Source organism: Phasianus colchicus, chromosome 29 (assembly GCF_987193195.1).
Source record: "Phasianus colchicus chromosome 29, bPhaCol1.hap1.1, whole genome shotgun sequence".
Lineage (NCBI taxonomy): Eukaryota > Metazoa > Chordata > Aves > Galliformes > Phasianidae > Phasianus > Phasianus colchicus.
In genome coordinates this window covers 2,921,150-2,935,048 of record NC_143464.1, presented here as the reverse complement: position 1 = coordinate 2,935,048, position 13,899 = coordinate 2,921,150, and the positions used below count along the sequence as shown (strand labels likewise).

Genomic DNA, 13,899 nt, shown 5'->3' with positions numbered 1-13,899 from the left:
AGAAATTTGCTGCGAGGCCTGGTAACTCTCAGTGTGATAGTATTGGAGTCTCAGTCTCTTCTCTGAAATCACAAACTCCATTCCCACAAGGCCAAGTGAAGAGAAAACAGAAAGCACAGGGTCAGGAAAGCCCACCCTGAAGCATAACAACTGCCTTATTCTCCCTCTTGCAAAGTGCCCTCAGAAGTGCCCTGGAGTTCTAAGCCCCTGCAACAGGGAGCAGCTGTGGCAGCAGAAGGCCCCTGCCCTGCCCTGCCCTGCTTCCCCCCACACGTCTCCCTGCAGCGTCCTGGGCAGCTCCCCGGGCAGGCTGAGTGCTGAGTGCTGAGTGCTGAGTGCTGAGTGCTGAGTGCTGAGTGCTGAGTGCTGAGCCTGGCAGGCGGCAGAGTCCCTGCCCCGGCACACAGCCCCTGGGGCACAGCAGGGACCTGCTCTGCAGGACAGCCCTGGGCACCCGGCTGCAGCCCCGGCTGCACAGCCTGCAGCCGTCCTGGGACACGCAGCCCTCAGGGCTGTGCTCTGATGCTGCAGCACAGAAGCCCTCAGCTGGAGCAGGTCTTTTTCCATGATAAAGAAACAGAGTTTGCAGCCTGATCTGCAATGGGATGTCACCAGCATAGTGATCCCCGCAGAAAAAGCCACAACATTGCCTGCAATGAGAAATTACCTTGTCAAGGGCTGTGAGAAATGCTCCTCCAGTGGACTCTCAGCCTGTTAAGATGCCATGCAGGCTGCAAGCTCTCCCCCTCCTTCTCTCTGTCACCTGCAGATCATGCTCCCAGTCCTGCTGTGTGCTGCACAGGAGCTGCTCCTGGGCACAGCTGTTTCACTGCAGCACTGACGACTTGTAGGAGCTCCCTCTGTCCCAGGAGCCCAGCACAGCTCAGCAGCAGATGATGCCATTTCTATCCAACCCACTGATCTCCCCTGAGATGTCCCTGGGTCTCCATGGCCAACAGCTCCTGAAAGACAACAGCACCATGACTGTACTTTGAAATCTTTGTACTGTACTCTAAATTAACCACCAAACGTCCAGTGGACAGTGGCCAACTCCAGACATACTTAGTCCTACCAGAGTGTGATTGCTAAAACAAAAAGGGCACACAGACCAGGACAGGGAGTGGTGGACTAACCCTGGGCAGGGCAGTGATACAGCTGAGGCAGTGCAAGCACCTCATCCCTACATGGAAACCCAGCAATGGAAATGGGATTCTGCTCCCCACAGACCAACAGGAGCTAGGATTCCTCTGATTGAGTTCAGGCATGCACAAGGAGTTGCCTGCATGTGAGCTCCTGCTCTGAGTCCTTGGTCCTTCAGCAGGGAGTCAGTTGCTCACACACAGACCCTGGGTGATGACCAAGGTGCCTGGGGTGCTCCTGGATGTGTGCTAGTGCTTGGGAAGTGTGTGGGAAATCCCTGAGACAGACACCTCCTTCCTGAGCATCAGCTGAGAGCCAGAGAGGGGATGGAGATATACTTGGCCATCTTGTACGACAACAGACCCCTTTGTTTAGGGCACCTGAGTGTGCCTTTTTCACTTGTCTCCATGGAGCATGCAGTTATGCAGCTGGCGAAAGGGATGAGCTCTCAAAAGAAGAGGCAGATCTTCCTCTGTTCTCCATCTGCTGCCTGTTCTGGAGCTCAAGGCACTACAGAGCTGACACACATCTTTGTTCTTCATCTGATGAAACCTCAGTTTTCTATGGGCTCCCATGTGACGGGCCTCAGAAGTCATGGCAGTGTCCCGGGCTGTCCTGCACACTCACATGCAGCTGCAAATGCAGCACAGAGCCTTTAGGAAAGCCATGCCCTCAGAGTGTCTGTGCTGCTTGGACAACTCCAAGCCTCACAATGGGTCCGATGCCTGTGTGCCACCTTCTGAACACAAATACCATAGATGCGCTCCTCAGCCATGCTAAATCTAATGATGTTTCCCAATTGGCATGTGTTTTGCACTGTTGAAAACACCCAAATATGATGAGCCGGAAATTTTTGTGCAGTTTCAGGCTTGAGCTCTTGTTTGGACCACAGAGACACAATTATATGGCTTCCACAACTGGACTGCAGCACAAGGGGGATACAGAGTCTTTACAGTGGATGGGTGAGGAGACAAGGAAGGACGACTGCCCTCTGTGAGAGTGCACTGAGCTCTTCCTGGGGATGGCAGAGCAGGTCAGAGCGAATGGAAATGGCAAAGAGAGGAACCACAGAATCACAGAATTACCAAGGTTGGATAAGACCTTCAAGATCATCCAGTCCAACCATCATCTATCACCAACAGTTCTCACTAAACCGTGTCTCTCAACACAACATCCAAACGTTCCTTGAACACCTCCAGGGTTGGTGACTCCACCACCTCCCTGGGCAGCCCATTCCAGTGCCTGACCACTATTTCAGAATAGTACTATTTCCTAACGTCAGGCCTAAATCTCCCCTGGCACTGCTTGAAGCCATTCCCTCTAGTCCTATCACCAGTTACACGAGAGAAGAGGCCTTAGCCCAGCTCACTACAACTTCCCTTCAGGTAGTTATAGAGAGCAATAATGTCTCCCCTGAGCCTCCTCTTCTCCAGACTGAACGATCCCAGCTCCTTCAGTCTCTCCTCATCAGGCCTGTGCTCCAGACCCCTCCAGACCGGCTTTGTCGCCCTTCTTTGAACCCGCTCCAGAGCCTCAATGTCTTTCTTGCAGCGAGGGGCCCAAAACTGGACCCAGTACTCAAGGTGCAGCCTCACCAGAGCCCTCCATGAACCCATGCTGACTAACTATGGTTATCTATGGAGACTCGATCTTGCTGTGGTGAGCCTTAAACAATGGGTAAAATTAGATTAGAGCTTATTTTTCCTGTTGTGGTTTGCAAAAGGCTTTAGTGAGCCTTAGGCAGCGGGTAAAATTTAACCCCCTTCCATCAGTCAGTCTCTCCACATTTCCCCCATTTTCTTTTTGGACTAGGAAAGAGGCATTCCATTTTGCTTCAACAAGATTTGCAAGTGCTTTTTGCAGGCAGCGAAAAAGGCACGGTAAAACAAGCAGTAGTACTAATATTACAAGCGCAATAGTTATTAATTATTGCAGCAGGGATGTTAGCCACGGCCCCAGACTCCACCCCTTCAACCAGTCATCAAGCCCAAACCCTGTATTTACTTGAAAGAGGGTTGTCAGGGTCTGCATGATTTGTAGCTGTGCATGAATGGAACGGGAATGGTTGGAGAGATTCATGCAGCACATACCATCCAACTCTTCACATCCATGCCCTTGTGCAAGCAACAGAAAGTCTATGGCAGCTCGATTTTGAAGGGTGGCATGGTGGATTGAGTCAATGTCCACTAGCAGGTCTGACAATGCTCGTGATGTTGCATTAGTTTGTTTAGCCAACCAGCATCCTAGCTTATTCAGATCTGCTAGGGCCTTTGCAGCGGCAACACCAGGGGCAAGGAGAGAGGCAAAAACCCGTTCTGATACAGACCAAAAATCCACATTGTCTTTGCATTCTGGTGTGAATGCATGAATTGCTCACCTTAATCTACGGTGTTCTCTATGTAATTGTAGGATCATAGAGGTATTTGGAGTTAGTAAGGTTAGACGACCTAAAGTGCATGGTCCTCCCACCAACTTTGAGGGAATTCCGGACCAAGCCCTGTCCCCACAAATAAGAAATATCCCATGAGGCAGTGAGATAGGAGTGTTGGATGATAGAGATCCCTTTGGGTTCGTGTAATTACACCATGCCGTTGCGGTTTGGTATACAGGATGGCTGGCATTAACAGTGATTGGGTATGAATAATTGGCGCCCGATTTGCCCGGACTGGCACGGTATACACTTGTCCAATTAAAGTAGACACACCAGTCAGCATCCACTGTGCCCAGTATCTCTAATTCCTGGGGCTCTAGATTAGCAGTTGGAAAATAGGGCACCACCTGGTCCCAGGTATCTGCATATGATTGATTTGATAGCTTGAAGCCGGAAGTTGCATTCGGGTATGGGGGGTCATCCACGGGTAGACCTACCAGACAGGTGGAGAAAGGGTTACCAGGGGACGAAAGCACTAGGCAGAAGGCTTCTTGCCCTGTCTTGTTAGCTATTGTAACCCAAATGTTCTGCTTAGGCTGTGGGGGTACCCAGATTGTATATACGAATTGCGTTGTAACGCCCAGCAGCACGACCACGGCCTGCATTTTTAACTGCTGCCGTAGGGTGCCGTGTAGGCTGACCGCACTGCGTCTCTATGATGTGTGACTGATAAAGGGCCTGGGCCCTTGCAACCAGGTGGGTGAGCTCCCAGCGGAGGTGGGCGAGGGCCCGCTGCTCCGCACTTTCAAAAATTCTTACTGCAGAGAATAGGGGCTCCCCTGTGTAGTGCTCCAAAGCTCGCACGGGGGTGTCTCCTTGCCAATGCGCTTCACAACCACCACACCATAAAGCCCGTAACTGTGTCTGATGTACCCAGCTGATTCTGTTACAGCCCCCGCAATTTAAGAAAAACCACGCCCCACAACCCCAAGCAGCACTACAGTTCCAACAGCAGTGATGATTTGGACCCAGATTATGATACTCTACAAGAGCTTCAAGTAGTATTATTCCTTGCTCATGCGTCTGAACGTTCACCGATCTTGGCCCAAGGATGTGGCGCAGGAATTCCCGGTGCGGCCGGACCAGTAGCTCCAAAGGCAGCGGTAGGTTCCTGACGCTCTCCAGCTTGTGGTGCTGTGGCTGGTTTAGTCCAACGTGCAGGAATCCACTCCGGGCCTGTGTCTAGCAGTCCCATCAAAGTAACGTTATGATCCTTGTAGGATATTTTACACAACTTTCTGGGACGGGATGCAAGATCCCTGGTGAGTAGGGTCAGTCCTCCAGTGGAACCGAAGCTTCCTTGGTCCCTTGGCAGACAGCTCACCGGCGTTAGTCCTTTTGATAACTGTGGTAGCGGGACGAGTTGAACCAATCGTTGACCTTTCTGTATCTTTATCGGTGGGTATAGAGTATATACCATTATCACGATTTCTCCTTGGAAATCAGCATCAAACACCCCAGGTAATACGAATAACCCCATCATGCTTGCAGATGATCTTCCTAACAAAAGTCCTCCTGTTTCTCGGCCCTGGATGACAACAGGACCAAATACCCCAGTGGGCACTCGATGGGGCTGGCTTGTCAGCATAGTGACATCTACTGAGGCTGCCAGGTCCAAACCGAGGCTCCCTCTGGTGGCTGGTTGGAGCTGCTGTTGGTGGGGGTTGTCGATGCTGCAGCGGCCATTTGTGTCCGGGCGCGGCCGCTGCTCGCGCTGCTCCTCCCGTTTCCTGACTTCCGACGGCAGGCTGTGGCGTTATGCGTGTTGGACTGACACTTGCCACACCAAATCCCAGTTGCTCGGCACTCACGACAAATGTGTCCCGTACTTCCACAGCGAAAGCACTTCATGCGGGAACTGTCGGAGGAGCGAGGGACTGCCGTGGCTGCCGCTTGGAGGGGCGCAAGGGCTGCTAACACCTGTGAGTGTGCTGATTGTGACTGACTCTGAAAAACCCTTGCCTGTTCTCTCAGCCCTTCCCCTAACGACTGCAAAGCATTGACTAACAGGGCTTGCGATCCCGTCGGGATAGAAGCAGCCTTCTCTAACAGGTCTGGAAGCGTCCAATCCCCAGGCATAGTGTTAACAAGGGATCGGGTTGAAGAATTACCATTCTGCAATACACATTGTCTAAGCAGAGCTCCCTGCATGTACTTGGACACATTAGCCCTTTTTATGGCCTCCATAATCTTGTCCACAAAGTCACCTAACGGCTCATCCCGTCCTTGTTTTACGCCCATATACATAGGTGTACCTCCAGGGGCTTTTATCTTATTCATGGCTCTCCTGGCTGTATCCATACTTTCCCGACAAATATCAGGGCCAGCAAGTGCCTGTGCCTCCGCCCGTACCCATTGACCAATACCCAATAGATGATCAACTGTGACCCCTGCTAGCGGATCCCCAGGACCCCTTTGCACTGTGGTGGATATTGTAGCCTCATGCTGCCAGTGGGCGTTAAACAAGAGCAGCTGATGGGGGTATATATTAGCCTAGCTACTGCCTTAATATCTGCAGGCAGGAGAGTATTTGCACTAAAGATGTAGTCTAGCATTTGTTTAACTGGCTCACTAGTCACCCCATAAGACCCTACTGTGGCGCACAACTGAGAGAGCATTTTCCAATCCAAATTATGGATTGTAGCGTTCATCCCCCCTTGTGGTGAGGGCGTATATACCACCGGGAACGCCAGCTGCTCCGTTGCCACCTGTAAGAGGTCAGCATCGCCCTCCTCCATTCCCTGTTTGGCTAACATGGACCACATCTCCCACCTTCCCCGAACTATAGCCTCTGCCAGGTCTGACTCGGCCCCTGGGACAAGTTCGGAGTTCCGTGGCACCTGCACAGAGACTTGAGGGGGGATACGCCGAGGTTCCTCCCCTGCAGCAGATGCAGAGCTGCTAGTGTCCGGGGAATCGCATGGGGGCACTGAGGGCTTAGATACGGGTGGCGGTATAGTTAGCACCGTAGAGGAAGGAGGAGGGGGGGTGTAATGGCTGAGCCCATAATCAAGGTTTTGCTGCTGCCCTCTTCTCGGCCTGGGACATCAACAACTCATTATGAACCGCTTTCCATAACTTAGTCATCTTTTTTGCTGGCTTATCCTCATCTAAAACTAACTCCCACAATTTATCCCCATAACGTCTCCACTCTCCCAAAGTGTGTACTGAATGGGGGTTCGTAAAAAAACCATAAGAAACTGCATGGCTTAACAATACAGGGAGATCCTTTTCTAAATCTATTCCCTTAAACTGCCGCTTCCTCAAGAAGACGGTAAATAATTCATATGCTGCTTGCCTGTCCATACTCACGTCGGTACCGTTGCAGACCTCCAAGCTTCAGCAGCACGTATCGGCCGAGTCCCACCGCTGTGGTCACTCGGGGCGTGGAGTTCCACAAAAATTTTTTCTCTGTCGCGTCCGTCTAGCTGCGGGACCCGAACCCCACGTAGTCCCTCTCTCTTAGCGTGGTGTCCGGACGTCGGGGTCACCATTTGTCGGAGAAAGGACCACAGGAGACAAGTCTCATGCTATCATGATCAACAGGTCTCAAATTTATTAAGTATATCGTGGCTATTTATACATGAAGTAATTAGCTCATACATATTGCAAAAGCGAGGCTCATGATTGGAAATTCCTCTAATACCCTTGAAGTGGCATTTGTCTGCTTTATTGTTAAGCACTACTCTATTTATACATGTTAACAGAGCATTCTGCAAAACACTCCTTAACCGTTCACACAGGTGCTTAGCCAATCAGAGCCATGAGATGTTCTTTCTTCTTCTGAAGGTGTCCTTGGTTCTCATGCCGCTTATCTTGCTCCGCAGCTGCTGCTCTGTGCAGCCCCACGACTCCAGAGCTGCTGCTCTGAACAGTTTTTCCTTACGTTCCCACACCAGAGGAGCTGTGTTTCAGTACCGACCACTTCAGAAGCAGCCCGAATCCCCTCATATGCAGCTAAGATCTCCTTCTCAGTTGCAGTGTCGCACTCTTTGGACCCTCTTTATACTCGCCTCCAAAATCCCAGGCATCATCCTCGGGTCTCGCCTGAGGATCTTTACCACAAACTCCAAGTGGGACCTTTCTCTCCAGCAGCAGTGTACAGGATGTTCTTTACATCCTGTCCCAGCCATACTGGCCCTAGGGCCATGGCACGGGCTATGTCCTCTTCAATCTGTTCAAAAGCCTGCTGCTTTTGAAATGTAAAGTCATTTTTCATCCGCGTCACCTGATGAAGGAAGTGCACAATAAGGCTATAGTTTGGAACATGCAGTCTCCAAAAGCCCACTACACCCAGAAAAGACTGTGTCTCTCTCTTGCTAGTGGGTGGAGACATAGCAGTGATGTTGTTGGTCACATCTGCTGGAATGTGATGACGCCCATCTTACCACTTTATACCTAGGAACTGAATCTCCTGGGCAGGTCCATTCACTTTGCCTCGCTTAATAGCAAAACCAGCTTGCAGAAGAATTTGGATTATTTGCTCTCCTTTTGTGAAGATGACTTCTGCTGCACCTCCCCACACAACAGTATCACAAATGTAATGCAGGGATCCTTGAAATGCCCACCTCACTCTTTACTCCAAGTTCTCTCACACATTACTCTGGGTTAATTCACATTTTGTGTGTGTGTGTGTTTTACTCACACTTTCCTCAGCGTTTACTGAAACATTTCTTCAAGTTTACTCACACTTCACTCTGGGTTTACTCAAACTTTTCTCCGATTTTTACTGACACCCTGCTCCGGGTGTACTCACGCTCTACTCCTGGTCTACCCACACTTTGCTCCTGGTCTTTCTCACACTTCAAGTTTATTCACACTTTAGTCCAGCTTTATTCACACTTCTCTACGTGCTTTACCCATACTTCACTCTGGTTTTTACACACACATTTCTTTAGATTTGCTCTCAATTCACATCCAGTTTTCTCTTCCGTCCTCCCCATGGGCAAAGAACCCAGAGTTCTGTGGTGGCACCAACCTTTCTGCCACTTATTCAAAGCCTGCCATTTCCTAGACTGCTCTGCATCCCTCACCACCCCAGAAGAAGGAGAGAGAAAAATACCACTTGTGAAGCCACTCCTTCAGCCATTCGCCCTAGCCCCTGAAATCCTTTTGCATAGGTCGCAGGCTTCCCTGAACAATTTCATCACTGCTTACCTGAACTATCAAGAATGGGTAGTAATCAGAGGAGCGAACCAGACCTGGCACTTTTCTGGTGATGCTGGTGGTGCAGGGAGGCCCCAGGGAGGCCACGCACTCTGGGAGAGGTGGAAGGGCCGAGAGCTAGTAGATGGGTTTAACAAATGGATCACAACAGCAACGATCTGAGGAAGAATGGTAATTTACTAAATCCTACTGAACCAAAGTGTGCCCAAAGTGTGAGTCCCCACGATAGTACAAGGGAAGCACATGCCCTTCTCTGCTGCAAACTGAGTGGGGCCTGAGGGAGAGCCACTGTGGTGCGGTCCAGATCTCCACCTATCTTCCTCTTCACAGCATGTGCTCCAGGGAATTCTGCCCCTCCCCTCCCATCAGAATGCTCAAAATGCCCATAAAAGGCAGCAAGTGGAACCAGAACGCTAACTCTTTAACTCCCACTGCTTCACATGATGTTTTGGTGTGGAATACTGACATTAAAAAAAATCACAACACCACAACAGCCAGGACCTCACCACCCTCTCGCTGAAAAGATCCTCCCAGTCTCTAATCTAAATCTCAACTCTTGTAATTTAAAACATTTGTACCTTGTGATATCTGCCCATGTTAAAAGTTGATTTCCATCGTGTTTCTGAGCTCTCGGTGAGTACTGGAAGGCTGCAATGTGTTCTCCTCCAGGCTGTTTCTTCTCCCATCTCCCTCAGCCTGTCTTTCCAGGAGAGGTCCTCCAGCCCTCTGATCACCCTCGTGGCTTTCCTCTGGACCTTCTCTAAAAGCTTTACATCATGCTCCAGATGGGGCCTTCTGAGGGCTGAGTAGAGAAGGACAGTGCCCTCCCTTGCTCTGATGACCACCTCTCTGTTGATGCAGCCCAGGGTGCAGTTGGCCTCTCAGGCTGCAAGCACACACTGCTGGCTCCTGTTAAGGTTTTCATCTACCATCTTGAAGTCCTTCCCCTCAGGGCTGCTCTCTAGGAATTCAACCCTCATGCCTGGGATTGTCCCGACACAAGTGCAAAAACTGGCATTTGATCTTGTTGAACCTCATGCTGTTTCTTTGGGCCCACTTTTCAAGCCTGGCCAGGTCCCTCTGGATGGCACCCCTTCATTCTGTCATGCCAACTGCACCACACAGCTTGGTGACATCAGCACACTTGCTGAGGGTGCTCTCTGTCTCATCATCCATGCCTCTGATAGACGTTGAACAGCTCTGGTCCCAAGGCTGACCCCTGTGGACATAACTTGTGATCAGCCTCCACCTGGTGGAGCCGATTTCCCAGAGAGCCATTTACCACAGTCCTTTGGCTGCGACCTTCCAACCAATTTCTTATCCAATGAACACTCTGCCCTTCAAATCCATCTCAGACATCTCTCCACAGAGATAAGGAAGTGATGTGGGACCATGCCAAAGGACTTCCAAAAGTCCAGGGAGATTTCTGTACCACTCTGTGTAACTGATGTACTGACAAAGCATCCACATTATCATTCTGACCATAAAGAACCAGGACATGTATTGAACTGTGGGGAAAATACTGATTTCTCATTTAGATCCTTGTAATATTGAGCTAAAGAAAGCATTGTAGATCCTAGGACTAAGGCTGTGTTATAGTAAACACACATCTTTTTGCAGCACACACGAAGAAATTGTTTATTAGATTGATTCTTTGCTTACAAGTGGCACCTGGTAGATAAGTGTGTTTCTGTAACTTAGCAACCTTCCCTTCAGTACCCAGAGAGCTGTTATTGGAATGGTCTGGAGTTCAGCAAAGGAATCATTACCAGAGCTGCAGTGACACAATGACTGGGTCTGACAACAAGAACAGAAATAACAACTTGTACACAGGGGTAATTTGGGAAGTTATTATTAAATATTAGGGAAAAAAAGTCAGGACATGAGACAATAAAGATTAAATAGAAACATGGCATATCACTTGGATTAGAGTAAATAGGTAAGGAAGAAGAGGATGTGAAATCCTAACTAACAGTGAGCAGATGTATGTGTTGGAAATAATTTATATTATATTGAATAACAGTAACATGTGTTGTGGGTTAGGTGCAGTTTCAAATAATATATTAACTAATAATTAATAAATAATATATCAATTACATTGATCCCATTTGCTAATCAAGCCTATATCAGCTCCACGGTGCCCACTGGCATCTCATTTGCCTGCAGACACAGAGGTGGAACATGGAGGCTGTGAGAAAGGCAGCACTGAGCCAGAGTTCCTATGGGCTCCAGGAGAAAGAGAGCACGGTGATGCCTCAGTACAAGTAGAAGGAAGCCAAACATATGTGTAGGACCATGGTAACCACTAATGATAATTACACACACACACATATATATGAACAGCAAAGAAAAATGAAGTGATAAACATAAATAAATATTATAATCAGTAAGGAACATAAGTTTGTTATTGCACAGACTGAGTCACTTGTTGAGACAGATGTGAAGTTTATGCCTGCTGAAAAGTGACCAGGGCATCATTTTCCTCACCGCGTTCTTGAGCTCCTGGTTCCTCATGCTGTAAATGAGGGGGTTCACTGCTGGAGGCACCACCGAGTACAGAAATGACACCACCAGCTCCAAGGATCGGGTGGAGATGCAGGGGAGCTTCAGGTAGGCAACCATGACTGTGCTGACAAAGAGGGAGACCACGGCCAGGTGAGGGAGGCACGTGGAGAAGGCTTTGTGCTGTCCCTGCTCAGAGGGCATCCTCAGCACGGCCCTGAAGATCTGCACATAGGAGAAAAGAATGAAAACAAAACACCCAGATGCTAAAGAGGCACTGATCACAAGAAGCCAAATCTCTTTGAGGTAGGAGTGTGAGCAGGAGAGCTTGAGGATGTGGGGTATTTCACAGAAGAACTGGTCCACTGCATTGCCTTGGCAGAGAGGCAGTGAAAATGTGCTGGCAGTGTGCAGCAAAGCATTGAGAACCCCAGTGCCCCAGGCAGCTGCTGCCATGGTGGCACAAGCTCTGCTGTCCATCAAGGTCCCGTAGTGCAGGGGCTTGCAGATGGCAACATAGCGGTCATAGGACATGATGGTGAGAATGCAATACTCTGATGAGATGAAGAAGAAAAAGAAAAAGACCTGTGCAGCACATCCAGCGTAGGAGATGGTCCTGGTGTCCCAGAGGGCATTGGCCATGGCTTTGGGGAGAGTGGTGGAGATGCAGCCCAGGTCGAGGAGGGCGAGGTTGAGGAGGAAGAAGTACATGGGGGTGTGCAGGCGGTGGTGGCAGGCTACGGCTGTGCTGATGAGGCCGTTGCCCAGGAGGGCAGCCAGGTAGATGCCCAGCAAGAGCCAGAAGTGCAGGAGCTGCAGCTGCCGCGTGTCTGCCAACGCCAGCAGGAGGAACTCGCTGATGGAGCTGCTGTTGGGCATCTGCAGTTCCTGGGCATGCAGTCCTGTGCAGAGTGCAGAAGATAATGTCAAGATCATTCTCAGAGGCACTCCTTCTGCTATAATTTTTTTTTTTTTTTCTTTCTCTCTGCACAATGTTCATTTAGCTCCATAACTTCAATTTAATTTCATGAAGTTTAGCATTCCATAAGCAGAAGACGAGTATGCAGCTTATATATTTTTCTCATTTTTTAATCTTATCCCATCTCCCTGGATATTTTCATCTCTTTCCCTGTCTTTAACCCAACTGCTTTTAAAGCACCCAGTCCCATCCTATGTGCCATTACATTTCTGTTAGAGAAAGCTGCCCGACTGCAGGTTAATTTCATTATTCATGTCTGGAGAATACGACAGTATGGTAATTTTGTTCTATCCTTCAAGAGAGGAGAGGCTGAATGCACATTGTGTGACTGGTCACAGAATGAGTGAGAATAGTGTGAATCAGGAGTCTCAGGGATGTGTTCTAAGTGAACAGCCCCATCTAGATTTCTGCCTCCAGTCCTCTCCCTTCCCCTGCCTTGTCTCTCCTCTTGCACAGTGTCCTTAGAAACATGCTGGCATGCAGTGAATCTGTGAGTCCCCTGCCCCAGGCAGAAGCTGTGGCAGCTGAAGGCCCCTGCCCTGAGGGGGGAAGCCCTCATATGGAGCAAGTCATTTTCATCATAAAGAAACACAGACTCTCTGCATCCTGATCTGCAATGGGAAGTCCCTGATTTAGTGATCCCTCCAGTAAAAGCAGCAGCACTGCCTGCAGCCAGAGACTTACCGTGTCTATGGCTGTGAGCAGTGTTCCTTCAGTGAGCTCACAGCCTGCTCACACTCCACACAGACTGTAACTCTCCTTCCTCTCTCTTCTATCCTCATGTCACCTGCGGATCATGCCCCCAGCCCTGCTGTGCTGTGCAGAAGAGCTGCTCCTGGGCACAGCTGTCTCTCTGCAGCACTGCCCCCTTGTAGGAGCTTCCTGTGTCCCAGGAGCCTGGCCCAACTCAGCAACAGAGGATGTGATTTTTTTTTCCCCAGGTAATCTCCCTTGAGATGTCCCTGCATCTCCATGGCCAACAGCTCCTGAAAAACAACCGTGTCATGACTTTACTTTGAAATCTGCTTAGTTAACCACCAAACGTCCAGTGGACAGTGACTAATTCCAGACATATGATTAGAGAGTGTTTGCTGAAACAAAAAGGACACACTGAGAAGGTCAGGAAGGATGGACTTCCCCTGGGCAGGGCACTGATCCAGCTGAGGCAGTGCAGGCATTTCATCGCTAGTTGGAAACTCTGGGGCTGAAATCAGATTCTGCTCCCCACGGACCAACAGGAGTTTCAGGGATTCCTCTGGTTCAGTTCAGATGTGCACAAGGAGTTGCCTGCATGTGAGCTCCTGCTCCGAGTCCTTGGTCCTTCAGCGGGGAGTCAGTTGCCCACACACAGGCCCTGGGTGATGACCAAGGTGCCTGGGGTGCTCCTGGATGTGTGCTAGTGCTTGGGAAGTGCGTGGGAAATCCCTGACTTGGACACCTCCTTTCCTTCCTGAGCATCAGCTGAGGGCCAGAGAGGGGATGGAGATATTCTTGGCCATCCTAAATGATATCAGACCCTTGCATTGATGGCAATTTATGGCACTTGTGTGTCTTTTTTCACTTTTCTCCATGGAGCATGCAGAGGTGTGCAGCTGACTAAATGGATGAGCTCTCAAAAGAAGAGGCAGATCTTCCTCTGTTCTACATCTGCTGAATATTCTGGAGCTCAAGGCACGACAGA

At 49.7% G+C, this 13,899-nt stretch overlaps 1 protein-coding gene and 1 pseudogene across 1 annotated transcript; both read right to left on the bottom strand.

Annotated features, from left to right (window-relative positions):
* Positions 1-5,167: 5,167 nt before the first annotated feature.
* Positions 5,168-6,877, bottom strand: LOC149914627 (uncharacterized; annotated as a pseudogene).
* Positions 6,878-11,158: 4,281 nt separating this feature from the next.
* Positions 11,159-12,118, bottom strand: LOC149914626 (olfactory receptor 14C36-like). Its single transcript, XM_090126691.1, has one exon. It carries the CDS (start codon positions 12,116-12,118, stop codon positions 11,159-11,161), a length of 960 nt encoding a protein of 319 aa, XP_089982817.1.
* Between the last annotated feature and the right edge of the window lie 1,781 nt (positions 12,119-13,899).